Source organism: Pyrus communis, chromosome 9 (assembly GCF_963583255.1).
Source record: "Pyrus communis chromosome 9, drPyrComm1.1, whole genome shotgun sequence".
Classification (NCBI taxonomy): domain Eukaryota; kingdom Viridiplantae; phylum Streptophyta; class Magnoliopsida; order Rosales; family Rosaceae; genus Pyrus; species Pyrus communis.
This window is the reverse complement of record NC_084811.1, coordinates 20,714,310-20,742,121: the sequence shown is the minus strand read 5'-3', so window position 1 is coordinate 20,742,121 and position 27,812 is coordinate 20,714,310. Positions and strand designations below refer to the sequence as shown.

The following is a 27,812-nucleotide window of genomic DNA, read 5'->3' as shown; positions in this document are numbered from 1 at the left end:
GCTTTTGTTGGAGGTAGCGGAGCTTTCGGCTGCCCCCAGTCGTGACTTGCTAGTTTAGGCTACTCTTCTATTTGTTTAGCTCATCTATGCCACAGATGCGGTGCGTGTGGTGCATTCCTAGCACGCAAGCGAGTTCTTCGTAGGCTGCCGATTGAGCTTGAAGCAGATTAAGTGACTACTTCTCTCCGTCCGTTGTGCTGCCTACTTCGATGTAAAGTGAAGCATGCTCCTTGCGGGCTTAGCCACGAATGAACACTTCGCTTGGAAGGTTGCTCATGTTGACTATCGGAGTTTGACCCCAACCGTGAATGTACGTTCGTCCATAGGCCTAGTTGAGAGTGCACACTCCTTCGCGCACTAAGACGAGAGTATACGCTATCTCGAGGGCCCAATCGGGAATGTACACTGCCCGAACACTTGGTTTGTGGCTGGTCGAGTGGCTGCTTGCCGGGACTCTGCTGGAGAGGTTTTTTGTCTGCCCTTGTCTTACTTTGGGACACCTCATCTGGGGTACGTTGAATCTCGGTGCACTGTAAGAGCTGGTTAGTCGTTTACTGTGCGAGGGCGCTCGTCAACTCTATGACTCGTCGAGATAAGTGTTGTTCTCCATTTAGGTTGGAATAGCTTGGATGAAATGTGTCTCCTTGAGCAGGAAGTGTGGTAGACTCCGGGCTCGAGATTTGAGTTAGGAAATGTCAAATCCGCAGAAAAATGTGGTGAAAATGCTCCCAGTTCGATCGTTGGTCTGAAAATTTGGAGTCGGGACGGTTGAACTAATCTTGGATCGATTTGGGTTGCTTGGAAGGCCACAGAAGGAGATTGGGTTGTGAGAGCAGGCTGGGCCACTTGAGTAGGCTGCTCGGCGGGAGCAGGCTGGGCCACGAGAGCAAACTGCTCAGCAGGAGCAGGCTGGGCCTTGGGACTGGGCTGTTTGGCGCTTGGCGCACGTGGGTGCGAGGCTAGTGCTCGGCTTGGCAATGCATTGGGCTCACGTTGGGCTTGGAGTGACATGGCTTGGGCCGTGGTTTTGGTGCCGTGGGCCTTGGATGGCACGGCTTAGGCTTGCTTAGATGGCACGGCTCGAGCTTTGGTGATGGTGCCATGGACGTCGCCGCAGGTAGTGGCCGTGGTTGTCGTCGCGAGTGGTGGCCGTGGTGGCTACCGCGGTGGTTGCCATGGTAAAGCCCCGTAGCAGTGGTGCCATTCCACCTATGATCACATTTAGCTTCGTGGATCGTCGTGGTCCCATCTCTTGAATGTTGAATTTTTCATTTTTTGAATTTTCTAAATTTCTAGCCATTGTATTTCTCTTTTACGTTTTATTGAAGAATTTTTGCAAATAAAAAATTCTAATAATAAGAACGTACGAAAAATCTACAAATGGACAAGAAAATAGAAAACCTTGGATGCGAGAGTCTTCTATGAGTGTGGGACTCAACTCTCAATGAAAGCATCAATTTGTGGATGCAAATTTCCGTCTTCTCATTCTTGGACAAAATTGCACCTATAAAACAAATCACACCTTTGGTCAAGGCCAAAAAAACCTCACACGCGCATGATGAATTTGTGTGGGGGGGGGGTGCTTTGGCCGAAGAACCTCGCAATGCCAAAGTAAGAATTTTGAGGGAAGAGTGTTTGGAGAGTTTTGTAGAGTTTTGCAAGAGATTTGGAAGTAGTTTTTTTGAGAGAATGGAGAGCTATTTATAAGGATATGGCCGGCCCTATTAGGAGAATAGGGACCAGCCATTTGTGGTATTTTTTGGGTGTAATTTGTAGTTAATTAGCCATTAATAGATTAATTAGGTGATAAATCCATTAATTGACTAATTAACATAATTTAAAAGAAATGTTTTGGGGGTTATGGAATAATTACCTTGTGGAGAATATAGGATGAGGGTGGATGAAATAGTTTTGAATTTGTTACCTATTTTGGGCACTTTTGACTTGGTTGAGGGATGATTGCCCGTTGCTCGCGCGTAGGAATCCCGGTATGCCTCAAGGGTATTTTTGTCATTTTCTATCCAAAAATTCGCGTGTCGCCTTGTGATTATTTTTGGCTTCATAGAATGTTTTATATGTATGTGTTGGATAGGCTTAAACGGAACAAATCAAACCGATTAACAATAGTTTAGTTTGATTTAGTTTCAATGATGGTATTGGTCAAAATTGAACGAAACTAAACTGTTGATTACTAGTTGATTCGGTTGTGTTTTTGGTGTCAAACCGATCCGCGCCCAGTGTATAACTTCAAAGAGACATTTCAATGTTATGAGTTTCAACTTTTGACAGTACCCAATAGTTGGTTCTCGAAATTTCCCATCTAGTGTGGTTAGTTTTCTTTAGAAACCTTTAAACTTCGTTCAAACAAGATTATTAAATCGACCGAAGAAAAGAAAGAAAAACAAGATGATTAAAATGCAGAAATTATGGGATGAAGAGGACCCTACCCTAATCAAATGGTCGCAATGGACATAAATGGATGGTTAAGTACATCTTTGGTTCTATCTATTTAACTGTGTGCAATATTTAGCAGCATTTTAGGGATTGTGTTGTTATGCTGAAATTAGGTAGGGTGCAAGACCTAAACATCTTTTGTAATTTTTGGTAACAACAATCTAGTTAAGGTTGATACTCTTTTGAGATAGCTTGAATTTTACGTCACTAATTCTTGTCACGTATATGATTAACATGATTTTGAGATTAACATGGTTTTGATGGTGTTTTGGAGTATTGGATATTCCGTATTTTTAAAATTTTGATCAAAAACAAAAAAGTTAAGATTGTATCAAGAGATCAGATTGATGATTTGATAGCCTAATATATTAATTTTACCTGTTCTTTCTAGTAATTGAAGAAATTTAATTTTTGACCTAGCATAATTCTAAACTATTACCATCGCAACTTATATCTTCCTAACAAAAAGTTTTTGTGTGATAATGAAAGAAAATATTAATATGCCTTTCATCACGTGATGTGTTTTATAGCTCTCAACAAGTTAAACTTGTGTGTTTTATCCACATCTAACCGTTTATAAAGACTATATTATTTTAAATTTTTTAGGCATATTTTCCAAAGACAATACAACACCCTTACCATATGGAAATGGGCTATAAGCACCTATTGGGAAATACAATCTCTTGAAGGGATAGAGTTGGAGTGAAGGAGGGAAATCAGATGCAGGGTTTGTTATATCATATGAAATGGGATGGATAATATATTCAGTAACGTGTCATTGAGACAAAGCTGTCCAAAAGAAAATAGGACAACATGTAAGGACAACGCTTTGGTAGGCAGAGAGTCCTAGGGCTTGCAGCTCGTTGAAGTGGTGCACTCTAAATCTTACAGTATTAATTAGTGGATAATACTTGCATTCTCTTTTGTGATGAGTTTATTCTACCATTGCAAAATAGCATATTTTAACTAAATAAATTCATAATTGAAGTCGTTTAATTTTTAAAATTTTCATTTGAAAACCATTCTAACAAAAAATCATTTTAATTTAATATAATTTAATCATTTGAATGTAATCAACGGTGTAGGTACCAAGTGAAATATTCATGTTGAACCGTTTATTTGTTTGATATGCTTGAAAGATTAAATGATCTCTAATTTGAATGATTTTTTTTTAAAAAAAATCTTCAAATAAAAATAAATAAACTAAACAATTTCGATTGTTAATTTTATTTTGTCAAGATGTATTATTCACAAATAAAATTATGTCCATCCTCGCATTTGGAGATATAAGTATTATCAATTACCCTAGAAATGCTCAATTATTTTATATCTTATCTGTTATCATTTTCAAACCCCACTTTGGAAAGCACACTTTGTCTCTTAATTGTTCTTCTGTCTTTGGGAAACAACTTGTAGTAGTTGGACTAGGATTCTCTCCCCTCCTCTTTTTATCATCTTCTATCGTCTCTTTTTATATTCTTTATTTTGTCTTTTTCTTTCTATAAAAAATTAATATAAGATGTTGACATGACTTAATCTTCAAATAGGAGGGGAAGGAAGGGAAGAGAAAAAAAGAGAGGAAAGAATCTACTCCGTAGTAGTTTTACCGTGACGTGATGTTTAGTCTAATAACGTAATGTCCAATAAGGATAAATTTATGCATGACCTTATAGTATTAGACTAAAATATCACGGTAACAATGAATTCGTTCTGCGTAAATTCGTCTATTGTGTTAGTGCTATCATTCCTCACTCACATTATCAAATCTAAATAATATGCATTGTAATTATTTTATATACCTTTGCACCAATTCTAAAGCAATGGAGGCAAAAAAGGATGATGTTGAAATTTTATTGATTAGGACTCGACTCATTTGGCTATCAAATGAAAGATGGTCGGTCTTTTGTTTATAGTTTGAACCTAAGTGGCTGGCTAAAAGTTGGGAGGGAACTCACCGACCATGATTAATAGATTGTTTTTACCTAATTGTCTATATCTAATGGGATCCACAACAAAAAATGAATCAAATAGTTGGTTTAACAGTACACGTTGAAAGAGGTCTCGAATTTTATTTTCACCGCTCAACAAAAAATAAAACGCAATTAGTAGGGTCTATACCTCCACGGCTAAAGGTGATAGGTAATTACAACGTTTTAATATATGATTACATCTTATAACTCATCTCAGTGAAGTCCTCAGTGCATGCATGGCTTTATAATACTAAAGATAAATAGTTACAGTAGACAAGTTATATCAGCAGCATTAGCATCACTTTTTCTCAACGAATTATTGAAGTTGCAACACTTTTATTCACCCTCTTGGACAATAAGTTGCATCCTCCTCTTGTCCAAATTCAATCGTTCTGCAAAAACAAAGAACAAGAGGGGGCCGACGTGAATAATGACATATGGGTAAGGGATTCGGGTGACAAGTAGGGATGTACGTAGCTTGTCTTTAGAACTATAGGCTGAACAAAACAACTACATATTAATTATAGAGTAAACTGCCGATTTTTCTCATGAACTTTCACTTAACTTTCGATTTTTCCTCTTAACTTTCTAATTGGAAAATAAGGACTTCAAACTATTTTATTGGCCAATTTCCCCCTGCTGTTATTTTTTCATTCATTCCACATCCAAATTTCTATTAAATGGAAGCATGTGCACAATATGTAGGGTAGTTCGGTAACTTTGTTCTTTAAAATATTTGAAAACCCTAGATTTCTAGAATGTCAACCTATGCAAATTTGTGTGATTCTACAGCTTTTGTATCTGAATGTCTAGTGAAATGACACTTTTGTCCTCAAAAGAGAGACACATGATGTGCATGTGATAAGAGTTAACGTTAATTTGAATGAAATATATGGAAAACTACTAGTAGTGGTGAAATTGACCAAAAAAAATTAGTTGAAGTCCTGGATTTTCAATTGAAAAGTTTGGGGGAGGAAATTGAAAGTTGAATGAAAGTTTTAGGAGGAGATCAGCAGTTTACTCACATATTATATGATATGAAGCTAAAAGCATAAGATGGAAAGGTCAGAAAAGTAACATGGAAAACATTTCTTCTAACATTATGTACTTTTTTTTGGTTATTTATTCATGCAATTACAAGTAGTAGCAGAAAATTAGGAAAAAATATATCAACAATCATCCCATCTCATGATGAATAATTATGAGAAGGGGCGCCATTACATTGAATTTTTGCATAAAGTTACATTGTTATGAGTTGATTCCATTTTTTAAAAGATGTAGTAAAACTTCTATAAAATTATAAAGTTTGGACCAATTCAATTTTATAACTTTTTTTTTTTTTAATAAAACAATGACATATATTGAATTGAGTGACCATGGTCACAACTAGTTCTCATATAATCAAATATATAGGCCTTGTGAGCCACAATAGGTAGTGATCTATCCCACACATGAAGATCTTAAACATGAGCCTAGAAGTTGGAATCAAAAGAGGCCGCCAAATTTTTGATGTCTTAATAATAATTTTCAAGAGCGAAGGAACATTGTAGGATCCCAAAATGGAATCAATCACTAATTTAGAGTCTCCTTCCACACAAATTTTCTTGAAACCTCTACTTCTAGCCATCTAGAGATCACACTTAAAGCCAAGCTTTTTGAAACAGAGATTAAATTTTCAACTAAGAATCTAGCACCAGCAAAAATTGGGCACCAACAGAGATTGAATTTTATAACTTATAACTTTAGAGAGGTTACTACCCAATAGAGGTGTAGTTCAAAAATATTGTTTATGACTTATTTATCCTTAGTAAAATTGTATTTCCTAAACATAATTTATTGGGCAACAATATTTATCTCTTGCACATTTACTTGTACTCCAAGGTGGTGTTCTTTGATGCCCAATGCCGCATGATGCAAATAAATGTTGTTGGATACCTTTTTTTTTTTTTGTCTATTAAATAAATCTTGCCACTCAAGGTCAATATGAAAAATCAGTTAACTGAAAATATATGTATTGAGTTGTGCAAAAAGAAAGCACCAAACCCAACTGTAAGCAAAAATTATAACTATGCAGATGTGTGTTTCCTACAGACTGGACCAAGAAAAATGATAACTTATTACAATGCGGAGTTTATTCAATACATAACTGGTTCCAAGTTGGGACCAAAATTTTTATGACATTAAAGAGGTTATTTCTTTATAGGGATTAAAGAGGTTTTACTGTAATAACATATGTGAATTATGATTTTTTTTAATTCTTTGATCAATAGTAGAAGAGTTAAAATTGTGAATAGAAATTTAAATTAAGAATGAAAATCCATAACTTTCTTTTATAAAAAGATATAATTACTTTGTGAAAGTCAATAATAATTTTTGTAGTCACTTAGTACGACGATCTGATAGTATTTCTTTTTACTCCTGAGTGAGAGGTTTTAGGTTCAAATATCGTGTATGGCGAATTCGATACCAAATTAGGTTGCACATTGTGTGGCTTAGCCGAACTCTCCTCTCCCTATAGTGTAAAATATATCATTGTACTATTTTTTTTTTTTTTTTGAAAGACCAAACACCTTCACTCTAAAAAGCCGCATGAACGCATGCTTTGGTGGAAAATGGTGTTTATAAATTGGATAAATAGTTATCATTACACCACTCCGTCAACAGGATATTGAATCATTTTATGAATTGTTTTTCTTTTGTTGTGTGCATAAATAATGACCAACTCGATTAACAAATAAAAAGAAAAACAACAGGCCCAAATATCAATCCAGAATTCATCAGGCATCAAGGACTTCTAAATTTTTGTTAACTAGCAAGTGAACAGTTTCAAAAAACTATTGTAACTATTCAGTTTAACCTTTTATCTCCAACTACACTCTTTATTTTAACTAACTTTGGCAATTTGGTACTACGGTCTAGTGGTATTCCGTTTCATTTATAAATGAGAGGTATTAAGTTTAATTTTCGCCAAAGGCTAAGCTCATCACCAAATTATTACTAGCCTATTATGAGGCTAAGCTCATCACCCCTTCTCCCATAAGGTAGAAAATATCGTTTGTTTAAAAATAAAAATAAAAACTAACTTTGAATATTTTATTATTAACAATTCAAACACAATGCACTCGTTTATTATTAAATGGCTTATTTTTAGCTATGCCTCTGGAATTTCATTTCAATCTCATTTTGCCCTTTGTAACTTGAAAGTTATCACTTTACTTCCTGAAACTCAAAATTTATTCCACTTTGACACAAAATTTTTTGAGTGCCAATAATAGCACCTATGAAAAAAAATCAAAATTTTCTTAACATTCTTATGTAGCTGTGATTGGTGAGCATCACCACCACATTAACTATTGTCGGATAAATGAGATTTATTTATTTATTTATTTTTGGACAAATGATTTAATTTATCTACTACACAAATCTCAAAACTAAACTCATGACAATCACTATGGTGATAAGCAAAAATGATCCTTAATGAAAAACAAATTTTGAAACTAATGATTAAAGTAATAAACCTCTTTATTAATGAAGGTCTTTATTAATGGAGTTTAGAAATTGTTTATATGCACATGCCATCTCTTTATAGACAAAAACGTGGGCTTCTCTCCTTTTTTTTTCCCTATAATGCGATGACTTGTATTATTACGATTTGAACTCGAGTTGATGAAATCGAGTATACTATCTTGGCCAACTAACCTCTACACAATAATATTCACAGTCCCTTTTTCTGAATGGGTCCTTAAAGCGAAGCACAATCAAAACCAAATTGTGTTTGCATCAAGGAAAATCCTATGTTGTAGTACTATGGATGTCGGGAAGCAACTAAAATAGAGGCAAAAAATGAAGACATTGATAGAGGCCGGTCATCCACCACCTTGCCCTAATCACCTTTTTTGTCACTTTTCAAAGGATATGACTCCACTCCCCCACCTTCTTCCAAAGGCATGTGCATGAGTGATGGTGCGGGCAAACCACTTTAGGTGCGATTGTCATCCGAATGAGTATAATCTTTAGGAAAAAAGGCCTGAAAAAGCAAATGGTATTTCAGTGTTGAATCTCTATTGATTGAGAATTTGAGATTGGGATCTCTCTTTACCAGACATGCATCATGAGCCTTGTATCATGGATGGTCTCACCTCTTTAAGGCACAAAGTATACTTTTCTTCTCACTCTTGCCGCCTTACTTTCATTCATGTAATTTCAATCTTACTCTTGTCACTCGTGTGTTCTTTTACCCTAGCTAATTTGCATACAAAAAATGTTTTGGATACAAGGATTGCTTTGGTTTAGGGTTATAATCAACTGACTCTACTTCATGAATATAATTTCTTTAAAAAAAAAAAAAAAAAAAAAAAAAACCTTTTCGCTGATTTACTTGTGAAATTGTAAACAATATTAATTTTCAACATGAACTTTTATTTTTATTTTTTTTTATTTTTTATTTTTTAAAGTTGAAATTTAGACTAACTCAAAGTTCACTCCATGCTATGGGAAAGAAAACTTAGTCTACCCCTATGTAAATTTTTGGCTCCACTCATAATGACGTTGCTATTAGTGCAACAAGGTTGGTGTTTACGTTGTAAACATTCTAATATACTATCAAGGTAAGTTGTTATGCGTGGATATGATTGCATTACAAAATTATCGTTCAAATTAAAGAGCAACTTGTCTAACCTTTTGCAAAACCAATTTCACAAATTCCGGTTTTGAAAATCATTGTCGATTAAGCTACCAGATGCATTCTAAAAAACATGCAATTTTATTTGTAGGTTTCGTTTTTTGTTACAGTCAGGCCCTTATATAAATCATGGTGCTAGAATCTCACAATCCTTTTGGGCAGCCCATGGTATCTTGTACGCTTTGTTATGGCCTAAGCCCTTCAAGGATTATGAGGATTGGGCTAAGTGAATCATTCTTTATATAAAAAATAGAATTATTAAAAATCTTCTGCAAAACATTTTTTTTTTTTTTCATTCACCTCTTAAAAGTTCCATTTATTTTCATTCACAACTTAATAATTTATGCTACGTTAAATCTGCACCAAAATGCACATGCATGATTGTTTTATGTTACTGTCATAAATCGCCTAGTTTTTAGTGTGTTTTAAGATTGAATAACTAAAATTCCGTGAGATAACCTAGATTCAACTAATATATTTTCTTCAAGCTCTCAGACGTACTCTCACACTCTTCTCATCATTTTGCCAATAATTATTATAATGATTATTGGGGACCCTTGGGCAAAACATTAAGGATGCCCCCTAATGTTGGAAAAAGAAAAAGAAAATATGCTTGTATGATAATTATTAGCAAAATGAAAACAAAAATTCAATGGCGAGATAATAAAGTAGTTATTAGCTTTGGATTTGATTGGTGAGAAAATGTAGATAAAGTAGCTAGTTATTAGTTTTGTGAAATTAATGGTATTGGTGGCCATCTACAGTTTTATCTTGGTTCCATTTTTTGGCTGGGTTTTGTTTCACTCAGTTGACAAGTTGGTATCCAAATCTTCGTTTTTGTTCTAATTTTTGCTGTAACGATTCATCTTTTCATTTAGCAATTGCCAAATTTTCAATTAGGGATTGCAGAGAATAATATGAAGCAACAGATTAAAGGTAGTGTTCCGAGAAAGAGAGAGATCGATGGAACTTCTGTTGAAATTCGAAATACAGTTAGTGGATAAAAATCATGTTTGAGGACGTTACTTCAGCAGCTGAATTCTTTTGGACAGCCGGGATTGAAGCAAAACCAACGGGTACCAGGATGCTCATCCCTTTTGGAGTTTGCTTTCTCTCGGATACGATCATGAACACACAATCAAGCTAAAGGATGGTGCAGTTTGAAACGCGATGGTAGCGTTATGTATGTTGTGTGTCATATGTTACATACTTTCGGAACTTCAGTGTGTAATGCGAAAAAGGACCTATACAAAGTGAATTTTCATTTTTAATTTTGACCGTTGTAGAGTTTATATTAATCTAGAGCCTAGAGTCCACAAGAACTTCAAAAATCCGATTATATATATGATCAAACTCAACCCTGCTAAATTTACTTTCACAGATCTGCATGGGGATGTTCGAGTTAAAACATTGTACTTGACTCACGATATTATAACTTCTATACATATAAGAAAATAAATTAACCAACACAAATTATAATTAAAGACACTTAACAGTTAACAGTATCAAATAATTCTTTATTTCTTACCAAAGAAAGTATCAAAAGAAAAAGAAAACTCCTGGCAAATCTATCTACCAGTACCACTTGATCTTAAAAATATAAACAAATTCGCAACAACAAGAATTAATTGGAGAAAAGCAGAAGGTTAAGCAATTAAATGATTATAAGTTGGAGTAGTACTACTTTTCTCGCCAGCTTTTGTGCTCTGCGTTACAGGGTTAATGTGAGGCACAGAGTTGAGTAGCACTACATCTGCAACTGGCATGTCAAAAGGAGCTCCTCTACCGATATCATCGAACAAGGAACCAAAGTCCGGCAGTGGCTCATTGAGGCACTACTGATCTTTTGTATCAATTGAATATATGCCAGATGGATAGCCGTTATTGTCAAGTTGTGACGCATTGTTGTACACTGACACAAATTGATCTCCAAAACCATATTGATTGGACTGATGAGAGTACGTTGTGATCCCATTGAATGAATGACTACCTTGATTGTTTACATCCGTGCTATGAACCAAAGGCATTGGCTGCATTACTTGTTGCGCACGCAAGTGTAACATTGGAGCTAAATTTCTCACCTGATTTTGATGAGCTCCATAGCCTTTAGTTGATCCAAATGGTGACATTAATCCACTGTTAAATGCATGAACACTGTGATTATCATCGATCTTGTTGTATTGTCCCGATATATTAGAAGTAGAAGGCCCGGCGTGGTTCATGTTATTCGGAGGCGGCGGTAGAGGTTTATGAAGCAATGGATGGTCTTGACTTTCTTGACCTTGCAACACTAGAGCTGGTGATGAATTTCTCTCCTCTTCATCATCGTCAGAAATGCTTCCACTTTTTCTGTTCTTCTTGCTTTTTTTGTGCTCAGATATGTAATAACCCGTTCCGAAATTTACAGAAAAAAAAATTATTTTTGTATTTTCATTAAGTTTGAGGATACTTTCCTTTTTAAAATTATTTTTTTAGCCTTAATTGGTGAGCCCAAGGGGCCCACCCCTGTTTTGTCTCCGGTTCCCTTTCCCTTTCCCTTTTCTTTTATTTCTTCTTACTCTCCCTCACCCATTCTCTCTGTCTTTCTCTCCCTCCCTCCGAGCAGAACACACCCACACACACACACACCCATGCCCACACCTATAGCTCTTTTCTAACCTTGTGGTTGTGTTTTGGACGTCAAATCACGAAGAAACCATCCCGGAGACATTTCCCTGTTTTCCGGCGAGCACCGCCCCTTTCGAGGCAATTTCCGGCCAAACCACGGCGCGTTGGCCGGCGTGCAAGGTATCAATCTCTTCGTCTCGCTCATTACTACAACTTTCCTTTTTGTTTCACCCAATTTCATTGAGTATGGAAGACGTTATACTCATTTGAATCTTACCCAGTTTCCGGCGACCTCAGTAACTTTCGAGGACATTTCAGGCCAAACCACGGCGAGTTGGCCGGCGTCCAAGGTATCAATATTTTCGTCTCGCTGAGTACTACAACTTTCCTTTTTGTTTCACCCAATTTCATTGAGTATTGAAGAAGTTATGCTCATTTGAATCTTACCTAGTTTCCGGCGGACACCCGTGGCTTCCAGGCTGTTTTCCGGCCCACTCCGACCACGATGACGAGAACCAAGGGTATATTTCGATTCCTTACCTTCGGGGCTTCAATTTGGTATATTGAATGACATGTTTTGATTGAGTTTTGAGCTCCAACGGAGCTTGGGAATTCTCCGGCCGAAATCCGGCCTTCTCCCTCCTTGGAATCCGGCGAACTCCAAACCCAAGGCCTTTGGGCCTTTCCTGCCAAGCCCAAACCCATTACCCTTTTTTAATTAAGCCTTTGGGCCGTGTGGTTTCTAACCTAATACCCAACCCACCTAACACCTAACCCAATTACCCTAACCCAAAACCCTAAAGCCTTTGACTAGTCAACTGTCAACGTTGACTTGACTTTTTGGGTTTCGTGCGGGACCCCTCCTAATCTAATTTCGACGTTCTGAACCCGTTATCGATGTCCGTTTTCCCAAATTCAAACGTTTGAGTAGAGTTTAACTAAATGTACCGTTTATGTGCTTAGGGACGATTATCTGTGGCGTTTCTTTCTTCGCTAGATGGTGTGGTTTTTCGACGGCGAAGTACTGTGAGTGGACCCTTTCTAAAAATGCATGTTTTGATAGTATAAATGCATACATGAAAAGCATGATTTGATGATTATGTTTTATGAAACGTTTTACGAGATAACATGCTTACTGAGGTTAGTTTGAAATATTACTATTTTTCCTATAACCCATGTTCTTATAAAATATCTGATGGATGATGATATGATATTTAGAACATGTTTAGAACACTTCTTTATAGTATAGATGATGGATGACTTTATACTATGAAGTTGATCTTCAATATATGTATTTTCACTGGTTTTGTACTTACCTAGTGGTCCTTTCCACTACGGGACGTAGGGATAAATCCGGTCCGTCCCGGGCGACGGTTTGGTGTTGGCATAGGGCCTGGAGTGTGTTTTCCTCTGACTGTCTGCTCAGAGACGGGGAGTCGGCAAGGGGCCTGAAGTGTATTTTCCTCTAACTGTCTGCTCAGAGACGGGAAGCCGGCATGGGGCCTGAAGTATTATATCGGACATTCACTAGTGTTTATTGTTTATGCGAATTATGATTTGAGACATTGCACAACATGCTAGGTTTCGGAAAACCTATGTTTATCATTATATATATGTGTTTTCATAAAACCTGGGGGTTAGTATGTTGATAACTGTTTTATTATATATATATATATATATATATATATATCAACTTGGTTCATTCATGTTTGTTTTGCGCCCCCTTCAGGACTTAGAATCGAGGCATACAATCCCGACGTCTAGGCACTTCAGCATCGGCATCTTCGAGTCCTCTCGGTGTAGGACCCATTCCTTTGTTTCATTCAATTTTATATTATTTTCTTCTAGTGTTCTAGATTAGAGGTGTGCTCTGAACACGTCCCTTATTTGCATATTCATTATTCTTTTATATTTATAAACCTTATTTATCCTTTGTTTTCAGTATTTACACTCAAAAAATGGCTTTTGTCACCCTCGGGTGTCGGCAAGCACGTGCCTATCCTGATATTCAGGGAGTATCAGGGTCGGGGCGTGTCAGATATCTTGCATAGAACCCACTGATCCAACTGCAAGCGCACAAGCAATTAAGGAAAAAAAAAAACCCCATGCGTTAGTAGAAAAGAGTCCCATAATCTTGCACGTTTCACAATAAAGTGATTAGTTGGGAAAAATAAAATTTAAGGAATGGTACGTATCTAATACGTTGATTCAGAAATATGAATAAAGAACTCAATTTCATTAGTGACACATAGTTTTTGTGTGGTAGATCTAAAATTCTGACCTAACATCGATCCATCGGCTGGACTTGCTCTTGTAAAGTAATCGCGTCTAATCTGGTTTTTCTCAAGTTCCTTCATTTCAAGGGGGACAGAAAATCTAAGCACATGGGGTACGGATTAAAGTCAAATTTAGTACGAAACATGTACATTTTCCGAGCATACTAATTGACTTCTATATTCAAATTTAAAGGACAGTCCGATGTGATTGATTGAACGATCATGTGAAATTTCCTTCAGTCACAACATGCGGCATAGCATCCGGCTTCGTCTTTGCCATAAACAATGATTATAGGTTTGCCAAAAGTTCCACCGTCTCAATTTTCCTTTTCAATTTTATAAACGACATTTCTTTATAAATTGTAAAGAGAAGTGACACCGAGTTAGGTTATTTAATGAGCTAATTATTAGGAGCATTTTTAATTCCGTTCTTTAATTTTTTTAGTTAAAATTTAGCTAAAAAGACTATAAAGTTACTTTAAGAGCTTCACAAAAAAAATTACTTCAATCATATTCTCTAGTTTAATAGGTCATAATGGTCAATAGAAATAAAAAAATTTATTTAGAATATTGGTAATTATGCTGGGAGCTTCTTTTTCATTCTCTAGATTTAGGAGCTCCTTGGAGAATTCTTATCTTGGAAGGTGGACAAGGAGTTTGATTGGAGGCTGATTTTTCTAAATCATCTCTAAAATTTAGCTAGGAGCTCTTTTAGGGAGCTCATTGAAGATACTCTAACTAGATATCAAACTTAGCACAAATAAAATACGTCCTATTTTTATGTGAGTTAAAAGATTGTCACTAAACCACAGTATTAGTTGGATTTTGAATGGAAAACATTTTTTTCATGTTCTCAAGGAGTAAATCACGGCAAACCATAAAAGTTCATGTGGTATTTGACCCAAGAAATAGAAAAATTAAAAGGTCATGTGGCCTCTAATCCTACACACATGCACATTAAGAACCCTGTTGGAGAATGAGGAGAAATTTTGTTTATCAAAAGTACAATTTTCATGGTGTATTATTTCACATATTATAGAAATAGTAAAAAAAATAAAAAATATGTATTATTTCTTGAGTACATTAATTTAAAAACTCACTAAATAATATTAATAAAAATAATAATTTAAGTAAAATAATGACATTACGTGACCGTGTTTAGATACTTCAAGAATCAGATACAAGTAAACACATATCGCGGCTTATTTGGTGCCCCTTTTCAAAATGGGACGGACTACTTGCTTGCTTATCTTCTATGCATTCCATGAAATTAAATAGAGGCACTTGCATTTTCAATTTCCCACTTACTTTCTTTTTATTTATAAGGGTCATTCTAGTTCATTCTTCCACGCAAAACATTATGGCGCCTTTGTCTCTCTTGCTTTGCTTTCTGACCTTCTCTCTCTGCACTGGTTATACTTCTGCAGTACCTCTTGATGGTATACATTTCGTTTTTCGGTTATCTTTTGTACAATATATATGTCTTTTTATTTTCTAATATTTAATTATGGATCATAGTATGTGCTCTTACCAGTTCAATAATTTTTTTGGATTCAAATTCCCTTAATGCTATTGTTAAAGTTTCCCTTGACAAAGTGTGTTTACAGTTTCTAGAGTAACTTCACCAATCACCAGTATGTTTAGTAACTTTGAGTCTTTACTTTATTGAAGAAAGTCCTGAGTTCATATCCAATTAAGTGGATTAATTTATAAAGAATTATTTATATTGTTAAATTGAACTAGTAGTTCATGTAGTGGTTTTTTTTTTTTTTTGGTTAAACGTTAGATTTTGTTAGATTAGCTGCTAACGGGATTTGAACTTACGCCGTCATACAAGGGCTCAACACCTTTGTCAACCGAATTGATTTTCTATCCATTTAATGTAAACATCTTTTCATTTGAAAAATTAATATGAGAAGAAATTTTATTTCATTTCAAAGATTACGGGAGTGCTGCTAACGAAATGAAATAACAAAGAATGAAAATGCAGCAAGAAAAAAAAAACTAGAGTACGAAAGCGAGAATCTGAGTAAACTAGAGAGTGTATTAGTGCAAGCTTTTAGCATATAAATGGTTACAAGAAACTTCTTGTTACAGTTTGAGACATACATAACAATTGCATCTCTGTGTTTTCAGTTGACCTCCCAAATGGGCACTTTGAGCATGGACCAAAGCCTTCAAATTTGAAGAAAACAGTGATCATTGGCAAGTACTCACTCCCAAAGTGGGAGATCAGCGGCTTGGTGGAGTACATCAAAGGTGGACCCCAACCAGGCGGTTTCTTCTTCAACGTGCCACGTGGTGTCCATGCAGTGAGGCTTGGCAACGAGGCCTCCATTTCTCAGAACGTGACTGTTATCCCAGGTTCAGTCTACTCGCTCACTTTTGGGGCTACTAGGACTTGTGCCCAGGATGAGGTTTTAACAATCTCAGTTCCTGGTCAGTCTGCTGACCTCCCCCTTCAAACTCTGTACAGTAGCAATGGTGGTGACACTTATGCTTGGGCGTTCAAGGCTACGTCCAAGGTCGTTAAGGTCACATTTCACAACCCTGGGATTCAGGAGGACCCCACTTGTGGGCCTTTATTGGATGCCGTTGCAATCAAGGAGATGCTTCCTCTTAAGTATACAAGGGGTAGGATTTCTTATATATAACCTTTGGTTTTAGTTTCAGTAGCTTGACTTTTAGACGTTGGTTTCTCACATGCAAATGGAACTTTGTATTTTGTGCTTTCTTCTTTAAAATGAAAGAGATATATTAAAGATGATATTTAATAAGAGTACGTATCACGTGGTATTTGCATGCATCGCCAAATTTTTACTATTTTATAATTCCACTTTAACAAGATTATACATACACTAATCCTATCACGTGTTATGGGAAAGTCGACTCCTAAGTTTTTTTTTTTTTTTTTTTTTTCTTTTTTATTTTTTGGTTATCCTCCATTTTTCATCAACTATTGTATTTTATTAATCGCCACTCACCGCCTATGCGGCATGTGACGTGATAACATATTGTTTCTTTGACTACTAGTTATAAACCAATATAAAACTATCATAGCAGTTGAGATTTATTATAGTATATATGTTATTGTAAAGCATTAATCCATTAGAAAATGTTATTTCCCTACAATGTTGTATATAAAATTTTCTATATATGCAGGTAATCTAGTGAAAAATGGTGGGTTTGAAATAGGCCCTCATGTGTTTAAAGAATTCTCAACCGGAATCCTCCTCCCTGCCAAGGTAATGGACAAGTACTCACCACTGCCTGGATGGATCATTGAATCCCTGAAGCCTGTGAAATACATAGACAAGAAACATTTCTCAGTTCCTAAGGGACTTGCAGCCATTGAATTGGTTGCAGGGAGAGAAAGTGCAATTGCTCAAATTATTAGAACCGTCCCAAACAAATTCTACAACCTTATCTTCACCATCGGAGACGCAAAGAACGGTTGCCACGGATCGATGATGGTCGAAGCCTTTGCTGGCAAGGAAACCCTAAAAGTTCCTTTTGTGTCTGAAGGAAAAGGTGGCTTCAAAACTGCAATTCTCAAGTTCCAAGCAACTTCAATGAGAACAAGATTAACATTTTACAGTGCCTACTATCACACAAAGCTTCATGACTATGGTCATTTGTGTGGCCCTGTCTTGGACAATGTCATTGTTTTTCCAGTCACTAGCTAGTCTTTAATTAATAACTAGCTTTTCTGTATGTTCTTTTTTATTGTTAGAGAAAATCTTGAAAGACGAGTGTGTGTTTTGTTTAATTATGTATAAATTTGGCTCTTTATTATATGTTTCTCCAATATATTTTATGAGTCATATGTTGGGTGTACTAATCCAAAGGAAAAATTTTATACATCACATTGGATCTTAAACTTTCTTCAAGATATGCAATTTGAATATTTATTTTTACTTTTAATACAATGATATATTTACACTAAGGGGTTAGAGGATGTTGGCTAAGCCACATAATGGACCCGTCATAATAATTTGGTTATGAACTTGTCATTCACGGAAGTCGAACTTAAGACATCCCACTTGCAAATGAGGATAAATATTACTAAACTGTAGTGCTAAGAGCAAGGAGTGTGAATCATATATATACACGTTTCTTTTTTCTTCTTCAGATGTGTGATGTGAAATTAACTAACACACAAATTAAACCCTATTAATTAAGATAGCTGTAGTATATGAAAGTATGGATCGTTCTAGGCCAGGGATTAACTAGGGATGCTAATCTACACAAATGTAACTCAAAAATACAAAACTAGACTTAGAAACACTCAATTAGACACTAAAAACTCAAAACACAAAATTGGACAGATTTGAACACATTTCTAACTAGTCTAACACACTTAATTAAAGAGGGGGGGGGGATTGATTTGGACGAAATTAAACTAAAAACAAACAGATTTAAAGACTCTAAACAATTTGGACGAAATTGGGTGTTTAAATGGGTGAATGGCTAGCTAGAGGGTTCATCTCCACACATGACACATATGCATACAAATCAATTTCTAGTTATTATTCCTATAAACCATGAATGACAATACCCCAAATTAACCGTGAACTGCACAAATTAACTCTTAGATTTTCCTAATTTCATTGAATTGATTGGATAACGCATCAGCAACCAAATTATTCTTCAATAGTTCCCTACATGAACAGCATAATAGAGATACAATCAAAGATTATTAAGCTTTGTGAAAATCATAAGTATTGACATGACATTCGTAACTATGAACTGCATGATACTCCTGCCATGGATTTACTTAACACGATTGTGACTAGCAACCTTCACTACTTATAAATATAAGTTCATAACGATTAGGTGAAATTCCTTTATATTTTAGCATCAAATTCATGCATGTAAACTAAGTATGCATCCTTAATCAACATACAAGATAAGTTATCAATCAAACAGATAAGTAAATCACATTCATGTTTTACGAAACAATAACTGGAGGAAATCAATTCATATTACATATATGTTTATGGCTTTGAATCCACCTCTAGCTAAAACGAGTTTAGCTCCTCATGTTTGCACTTAAACAAAGATAAATTAAATTAAACATTGAAAACAAAAGATAGAATACACCTAGAAACGTTCCAGTAATCCAAGCTTGAATGGCAGGGCATGGCTCCAAGGGTCTCCTCTCTTTTCTCCTTGCAAAGCTGCAGCACAATGAGAGATTTTTGTGTATGATAGATGTGTGTTGTGAATTATGGTAATAGATGGGTCATGGTTGATTGCTGCGCCACAAGTATTTATAGGGAAAGGGGAAGGCACGACATGGGCTGAGAAAGAGGGGAATTAGGACTCCAAATCAACAAAGAATAAGGACACTTTCAATCAGATTCCAGGGAGGACAAGGAATGGTCCTTGCGGCAAATTCTAGAACTTCTAGAAGGGGTGGTGCGGCATAGATTTAGGGATAAGGCTTTGGCTTCTAGAAACCTGATATTTAGGTATCCTAATGTCATTTAGATGTCTTCCTTGTAGCTGGAATTAAGGTAGCAAAAGATTAGGATAGGATAAGATAAGGTTGGATAAGGTTTGGATAAGATAAGGTAATTTGGATAATGTTTCCTTCTTTTTAGCTGATTCCTTATCTTCCAAGTCTTCAATTTAATTCTTCCAGATGTTAATCACATTCTTAGCCTCTCTTGAACTTCAAATTCGTCGATCCACCTTACTCCATGCATATGCTATCTATTCCAAGCCCAAAATTGCTCTAAATTGCTCCAAATTGCACATTCTTGCCAACTTTGTCATTTGAACCTGAAAACACACGAAAATAGCTTAAAACACTCTAATAAGTAGAAATTAGCTATGTAAATGCAAGAAAACAAGCTAACTAAGTCGTATAAATATGCTGCTATCAATGTGAGGCATAATTTTCATAGGCAATTAGGATTTTATCTCTAGCTACTGATGTTTTTTGGGCAACAGACACAATAATTTGTGTCCGATTATAGTAAAGATCTAATGTACAGGTCCCAATAAAACTTTCCCTGATGCCATGATATAGTTTTAGAAAGATGAGTCAATGGTTCAACATCAATATTGTCTTCAATTTAACCACTCTTTAGCCCAACAGAAGTGAGAGTTTATCCTAAAATGCCTCAGTATAATTAGGAATGGAACATGCAATTATATGTTGTAATTTGAAAACTATTCTTTATTTTAATCTTCTTTCCTTAGCCTCGGAAAATTGAGTTTGGTTCTAATTCTATAAGAATCAAACTCCTATGTACAATGGGTCATGATTTTTTATTTTTTTTTTGTTAAATGATAACTTTGATTAAATTCTTATAGAAACATTTACATCTTCAGCAAGAATATTAAATAAAAACTCTAGTCCAAGAGCATCCCAACATAAAGCACCTTCATGCGAGGCAATATATAAGGCTATAGCATGAGCAGCAGCATTTGCATTCCGCTTGACAAACACAAACCTCACCCCTCCTAATTGAGACACCAAATGACCAATATCATGGATAAAACACTTCAAAGTAGCATCTACCACATACTCTCCATTAAGCATACTAATTATCACTTGAGAGTCAGACTCAATCTCCACTTCATCACAACCCATCTCAGTATATACCATTAACGCCGCACGAATCGCAGCAGCTTCTGCCATAGCCGCATTATTGTAAAATACGCCTCCTTCCCCACCTGCCACTTGCGGCAATCCGGCAAAGTCCCTCATAACCCACCCATATCCTCCTTTGAGTGTCTTCCCACACCATGCACCGACATAATTAATCTTAAGCACACCATAATTGGGCCGCCTCCATCGAATTTATTGTCCAGCAAAGATAGCTCCATCACCATCCTCACAATAGTCAACAACTTGCTTCTTAGAATTATGGCATGCTCTGAATTCAGTAAGTTGATGCCTCACCAAATTAACCCTTTCCATGGGATTAGTCAACACTCATTTAAAAACCATCTCATTTTGACTCTTCCAAATCTCCACATAATAAAAACACACTCTTGCAAAAGTTCATCTTGTTTATCTTCGTCACGAAATCGAGCACATAACCCCTGCTAAGACTCACGAAAATCCTTCCCCGTGATAAACTTCATTTCTAGCTGCAAAGAACAGCAGTACCACAACACACGGCTGAACTTGCATTAAAAAAAACAACTGTTGCTCGGTCTCCTCCGCTGCTCCACACATAACACATGAACTGTCTACTTGCATTCGTCGTCGGAGAAGATTAACCCGCACTGCTAAGGATTTGTTGCAGCAGCGCCAAATAAAAAACTTCATTTTATTTGGCATTACCAACCTTCAAACATCCTGCCAACAACGGTCAACCACGTCCCGCCAACTACTACCCCCCGTCCATTTCCTACCAACTTCCCCATTTTCCTGCATCTCCATGGCAACTCCATACCCCGTACGAACGGTATAATCCCCGTTTCCAGAATAATGCCATATGACTCTATCCTTACACCCCACTAAACTTATTGGTAAACCAAGAATAAGATTGCCCTCCTCCTCCTCCTCAAAACACCGCCGAATCAAGTCTACCTTCAAAGCCCCCACCTCTAAATCAATCAACTCCCTCACCATCACCAGCATCTCATTATGTTTCGATCGAACTCTATAAGTGTGAGGTCGTGGAAGCCAAGGGTCATGTCTAACTCGAAAACACCTACCATCACCAACCCACCATCTTATACCTCTCTCCAGTATCCTTCACCCCTGAATGATGCCCTTCCACCCCCACGAAGTCCTTCTACCCAGCTTAGCCTCCATAAACGACCGATCCAGGAAATATTTTGCTTTAAGAATTTGTCCTAACAACGTACTAGGATTATGCAATAGTCACCACCTAATCTTCACTAAATAAGCTAGGTTAAAAGACAATAAGTCCCTAAACCCAAGCCCTCCCATCTTCTTCCTTCTTTTCATTTTCTCCCAAGAGATCCAATGCATGCCATTTTTTGTCCTTACATCCCCGCCACTAAAACTTTGCAATAGCAAACTCCAGTTCCTTACATAGGCTCACCAGAAGTTTAAAACATGATATCGCATAGTTTGGTAACGCCATAGTTTGCTACGAAGGAGGGAGGAGCGTAGCTCTCTACATGGGATGCGGGTGGCACCTGGTGGGATATCAATACCTCACCTATCTCGCCTAGGATGAGGTTTTAATAGTCTCGGTACCTGGCCAGTCTGCTGACCACTCCCTTCAAACTGTGTTCAATAGCAATGGTGGTGAAACTTATGCTTGGGCGTTCAAGGCTATGTCCAAAGTTGTTAAGGTTACATTTCACAACCCTGGGGTTCAGGAGGATCCCGCTTGTGGGCCCCTACTGGATGTTATCGCAATCAAGCAGATACTTCCTGTCAAGTATGTAAAGGGTAAGATTTCTTATAACCCCCTTGGTTTTAGTTTTGTTTAGCTTTCAATAGCTTTTTAGATATTGGTTTCTCACATGCAAAATAGTTTGTGTTTTTTTTCTCTCTTGAAAAAATGGAACAAGAGTATAATTGGAATTCACATTGTTACATCACATTAATTGATCATATAAGATTTGCTGACTTTACTATCACGCGATAAGATGATTAGTACGGACAACTAGATTTTCATATACGATTTAAATTTTAGAAACTACGTTTTGAGTGGACTATACATTACACTCATCCTTCCACGTATTGTAGGGAACTCACCTCTTAAGTATTTATATTATTTTTCTGTTCATCAACTATTATACCATGTGGTTCACTAATTTCATAAAAATTAGTAATACTATAGAATCACTAAAAAAAATTATAAAAAAAATCCCAAAGTTTAGTTCTGCTCACCATCGAATGCGGCATGACACATAATACCACTATAGATTACTAGTCATAAACCAATACTTATACAAGTTCCTAAAGAAGAAAAAAAATATAATACCGTCACAGCAATAAAGATTTATTCGATTAGAAAATCTCATCCCCATCTGATGGTATATGTCAATCTCTCTGTATGCTGGTAACCTAGTGAAAAATGGTGGGTTTGAAATAAGCCCTCATGTGTTTAAGAACTTCTCAACCGGAATCCTCATCCTTCCCAAGGTAAAGAACCTGTACTCACCACTACCTGGATGGATCATTGAGTCCTTAAAGCCTGTCAAATACAATGATAGTAAGCATTTCTCAGTTTCGAGGGGACTTGCAGCCATCGAATTGGTTGTAGGGAGAGAAATTGCAATTGCTCAAATTATTAGAACCATCCCAAACAAATTCTACAACCTTATCTTCACCATCGGAGACGCAAAGAACGGTTGCCACAGATCGATGATGGTGGAAGCCTTTGCTGGCAAGGAAACCCTAAAAGTTCCTTTTGTATCTGAAGGAAAAGGTGGCTTCAAAACTGCAATCCTCAAGTTCCAAGCAACTTCATTTAGAACAAGATTAACATTTTACAGTGCCTACTATCACACAAAACTTGATGACTATGGTCATATGTGCGGCCTTGTCTTGGATAATGTCATTGTTTTTCCAGTCGCTTGACATTAATTAATAGCTAGCTCGTTCGTTATAGCTCTAGCTATTTTATTGTTAGAGAAGATCTTGAAAGGTGAGAGTGTGTGTTGTTTATTTCAGTATACATTTGGTTCTTCAGTATATGTTTTGAACCATTGGTGGGTATTTACTAATCCATATAAATAATTATGCAAATGCACATTTTGTTTTTTGAGAAAAAATGTTGGAGCAGTTATGTTTTTATTTAAATATTTAAATATATTTACGTTTTGTTTTATTACCAATATTATAAGTTAATTGATTTTGGCTTAAGGAGTTATCTCTCCTAAATATGAAACAAGCAATCAAACCGTTTTGTTTCTTTTCGGTTTGAATTGAATTACGTTTTGATTTTGTCCCGTTGTGGTTTTTATGTCCTATCCATTTTGATTTCCTACAATTTTGCACCCCAAATAACTCATTTGTCTTTCTTACGGTTTTGCAATTCCAACATCTCTTTCTTTACATAATATATATATATATATATATATATATATATATATATATATATATATATATATTGTCCCAAGTATCGCAGAGATAGATACAAGAAAAAAAATACAAGTTTTACATATATTGAGTTAATAGCAACATATCGAAAGGGTGTAAGTTTGAAGGTTCTTCCACTGTGCAAGGAAAAACTTTATCAGAAGAAGAAGATTTTGGGCTGTTTAATCCTGGGGACGATGTGGTGTTTGTGAACTGTTTGCACACTTTGGACAAAGCCGTGAAACGTCTTAAAGAGAGCGACTTAGTTCACGACTCATCCCAAGATTCATTCACCACTCAACGCTTCTTCATTTTTCAGATAACTTCATTCCTTTCTATTTCAGTTTTCAACAATTTTAAGACATATTCAATCTGCCATGCATTATAAGGCAAACTCTGTTTCTCAGGTAAATCTTGTTGAAGAGCAATTGAATGCAATGATATCAAAAATCAACGTAGTTGATGGATCCGAGGGATAGTGGGTGGACACTGGCGCTTCTCGCCATGTTTGCTATGATCGTTCCAATTTCAAGACATATTCTGTGGCTGAGGGAAGGAAGGTGTTGTTAGGTGATTCACACTCAACTGATGTTGCTGGTATTGGAGAGTGGAGTTGAGGTTCACCTCTAGAAAAATACTGAAAGATGTGATGCATGCTCCATCGATAAGGAAGAATTTGGTCTCGGGCTTTCTTCTCAACAAAGCTGGATTTACTCAAACCATTGGAGCAGATACGTATACTCTTACTAAAAATGGGGTTTTTGAAGGAAAGGGATATGCTACTGATGGAATGTTTAAATTGAATGTTGATGCTATTAAAATGTCATAATTGAGTCACTTGATGCTGATTTTAATGAGAATAAATTTCCTTTAATCTTCGAAATAGTGGGGGTTCTAATTTTTCTAAAATTTATGAACCTACTATTAGATACCCCTTTATGGGAGAAATCAATTCCAGTAGTTTTGATCCATTATGATAGCACAACGTAATCTCTTATGGAGCTGTAAGAGTGGATCATATACGGTCTGAAGAAAACTTGGTTGATCCTTTGACGAAAGGACTAGCATGAGAAAAGATTTGGAAAACCTCGAAAGGGATGGGACTAAAGCCCGTAGAAAATTGAGTCATTTGTGATAACAACCCAACCTATAAACTAGAGATCCCAAGAAATAAGTTCAAAGGGTAATAACAAGTCACAAGTGATATGAGTGAAGTCTTGCTAATTTTAATTTGGAATATTATTCCATGTCCATCCCTAAGAAGCATGACATCCTGAAGCGTTTTTAGGTTGAGATTTTTTTTTTTTTTTCTCTTAATAAGGTCTATACTCTATGTTGAGTGGGATATCTAGCTACAGGATTATCCTTGATAGTCTTACCTATGTGAATGTGGAAGTGAGGCCGCTTCCTATGAAATCTTGGGCAAGTTTCTAGAGCGTTCACTATACTGGGATACAAGCACATGGCCGTAATGTGCTGGCTTTTTGAACTTCACCTTAATAAAGTTATGTGCGTGGTGTTGTCAGAGATAGAGTTCAAAACTATAAGTTACTCTAGTATAATCTGGATCACTAACACTATGTACATGTTCAAGTTAAGAAACACCTGTACTTATGCATAGCTTTATGATATGTTGCTTGATATATATTTTTAAATAAAAACAAGCGGGGGATTGTTGGAGCAGCTATGTTTTTAAATATATTTACGTTTTGTTTTATTACCAATATTAAAAGTCAATTGATTTTGGCTTAAGGAGCAATTGATTTTGGCTTAAGGAGTTATCTCCCCTAAATATGAAACGAGCAATCAAACCGTTTTGTTTCTTTTCAGTTTGAATGTTTTGATTTTGTCCCGTTGTGGTTTTTATGTCCTATCCGTTTTGATTTCCTACAGTTTTGCACCCCAAATAACTCCTTTGTCTTTCTTACGGTTTTGCAATTCCAACATCTCTTTGTTTACATAATATATACTAGTCCCAAGTATCGCAAAGATAGATATAAGAAAAAATACAAGTTTTACATATATTGAGTTAATAGCAACATATTGAAAGGGTGTGAGTTTGAAGGTTCTTCCATTGTGCAAGGAAGAACTTTATCAGAAGAAGAAGATTCTAGGCCGTTTTATCCTGGGGACGACGTGGTGTTTGTGAACTGCTTGCACACTTTGGGCAGAGCCGCGAACCGTCTTAAAGAGAGCGACTTAGTCCGCGACTCATCCCAAGAATCATTCACCACTCAAGACTTTTACATTTTTCGGGTAACTTCGTTCCTTTCTATTTCAGTTTTGAACAAAAAAAAAAAAAAAAAAAAAAAAAAAAGCTTAAATAACAGAGCCCTTCAGACAAGTGAGATGGGCAGGATATCATTATGACCCTTCGTTTTAAGATTCTTTGCCCGCACCTTCCACCCCATATTACTATACAATCACTCTCTGTCACACTAAGCCCTAAGGTTTGTAAATTTTATTTTTGGGTTTTTAGACAACGAACAGTGCAAACCTTTTCACAAAATATTTTTGTGTTAACAACCTTTTCACAAAATATTTTGGTGAGTTAACACAAAGATTTTATGCATGAAAAAGTGTTTGCATCTAGGATTTTTTAAGAACTCCAAGAGAAGACTCGGAAGAGCTAATGCACCCTCTTAAAAAATGATAAGCTTTCTAACCCAAGAGCAAATAAGCTCAACTCAACCTTAATAAACCAAAAGATATTTTGTTTTGAACAACCACTAAGACACTTGTCAAATGCTAATGAAATGTGAAAACATGAGTGTGTGAAACTCACTCGTATGTCAGACTCACGTGCAAAACACATGCATAAGGCAAAATGCTGTTATAGAATCTGCTATTTTAGAATATATTTTGTGTCCTAACCAGATGATGTGGGTCGACAATTTCACTAATCAGAATGCATGAGAAATTTGAACGTGAAATGCATATGTATAAACAAACCTGACTTGAGTTAAATCAAGACGTTGCACTTTGCTCTTCAATATCAAGTATTCTAAGCCTAATATAATGTAAATTGGCCTAAAGAGTTTTTGTGATAAAATGTTACAAATTTGACAAGGAAAGTCAATTAAAATCTTAAACTAAAACTTCACACGAGTTTTTAGAACATAATTCCGAAATCTTTAATGTACACATCCTCACCTTCAAATAGCCTTATTAGTTCGACCGGTAGTTCTACTCCTCTCAAATTCCAGATTTTTAATTATTTTATTTTGAAAATTCTTTTCAACATCCTGATCGCTTGAGCTTTTAGTTTTCAACGTCCTTGATGAGCATTTTTGGTGTAGTGAAAACAGTTGAGGTGTGTTCATTAAACTTTCAATTCTGTACTATCAAACTGTCACTCTTGTATCCTGAGCAATCACATTTGAGCGTGCACGCGCACACACATTCTCTCCTTTATCTCTCTCTCTCTCTCACACACACACACATTAAGGATGACTGATGGGTTGATTTTATATTATATATTTTATCATATTTTAAGTATGTTTTGGTAATTATTTTCGTGAAATTTTAATACTTGGATTTATATTCTTAATGTAGGACATGAGACTCCCTCTTGAGAAAAAAGTGATTAAACGGATTAATTTTGGAGTGATTCCAATTGGAGGATGTTGGCAAATCTTTCACCTTGTTTGTTTCAAAATTTCAGATTTTTCTACCAAGTGGTTAATTTATGGCGATGAAATAAAGAACCAACGCGCAAAGTTGTTAAAGTGACGTTTTTGGTTTATTTGGGCTTTTGGTGTCTAAGATGGGGTCTTTTGGCGATTGGATCTTTCTGC

At 36.0% G+C, this 27,812-nt stretch overlaps 2 protein-coding genes across 2 annotated transcripts; both read left to right on the top strand.

The window, feature by feature from the left end:
• Positions 1-398: 398 nt before the first annotated feature.
• LOC137744489 (protein TEEBE-like) lies at positions 399-17,674 on the top strand. Its single transcript, XM_068484290.1, has 4 exons — positions 399-532; positions 9,594-9,676; positions 16,128-16,622; positions 17,151-17,674. The coding sequence occupies exons 1-4, from the start codon at positions 399-401 to the stop codon at positions 17,672-17,674; spliced, it is 1,236 nt and encodes a 411-aa protein (XP_068340391.1).
• Positions 17,675-22,035: 4,361 nt separating this feature from the next.
• LOC137744487 (protein TEEBE-like) lies at positions 22,036-23,514 on the top strand. The gene is made up of 3 exons (XM_068484289.1): positions 22,036-22,053; positions 22,155-22,382; positions 22,999-23,514. The coding sequence occupies exons 1-3, from the start codon at positions 22,036-22,038 to the stop codon at positions 23,512-23,514; spliced, it is 762 nt and encodes a 253-aa protein (XP_068340390.1).
• Positions 23,515-27,812: the final 4,298 nt, after the last annotated feature.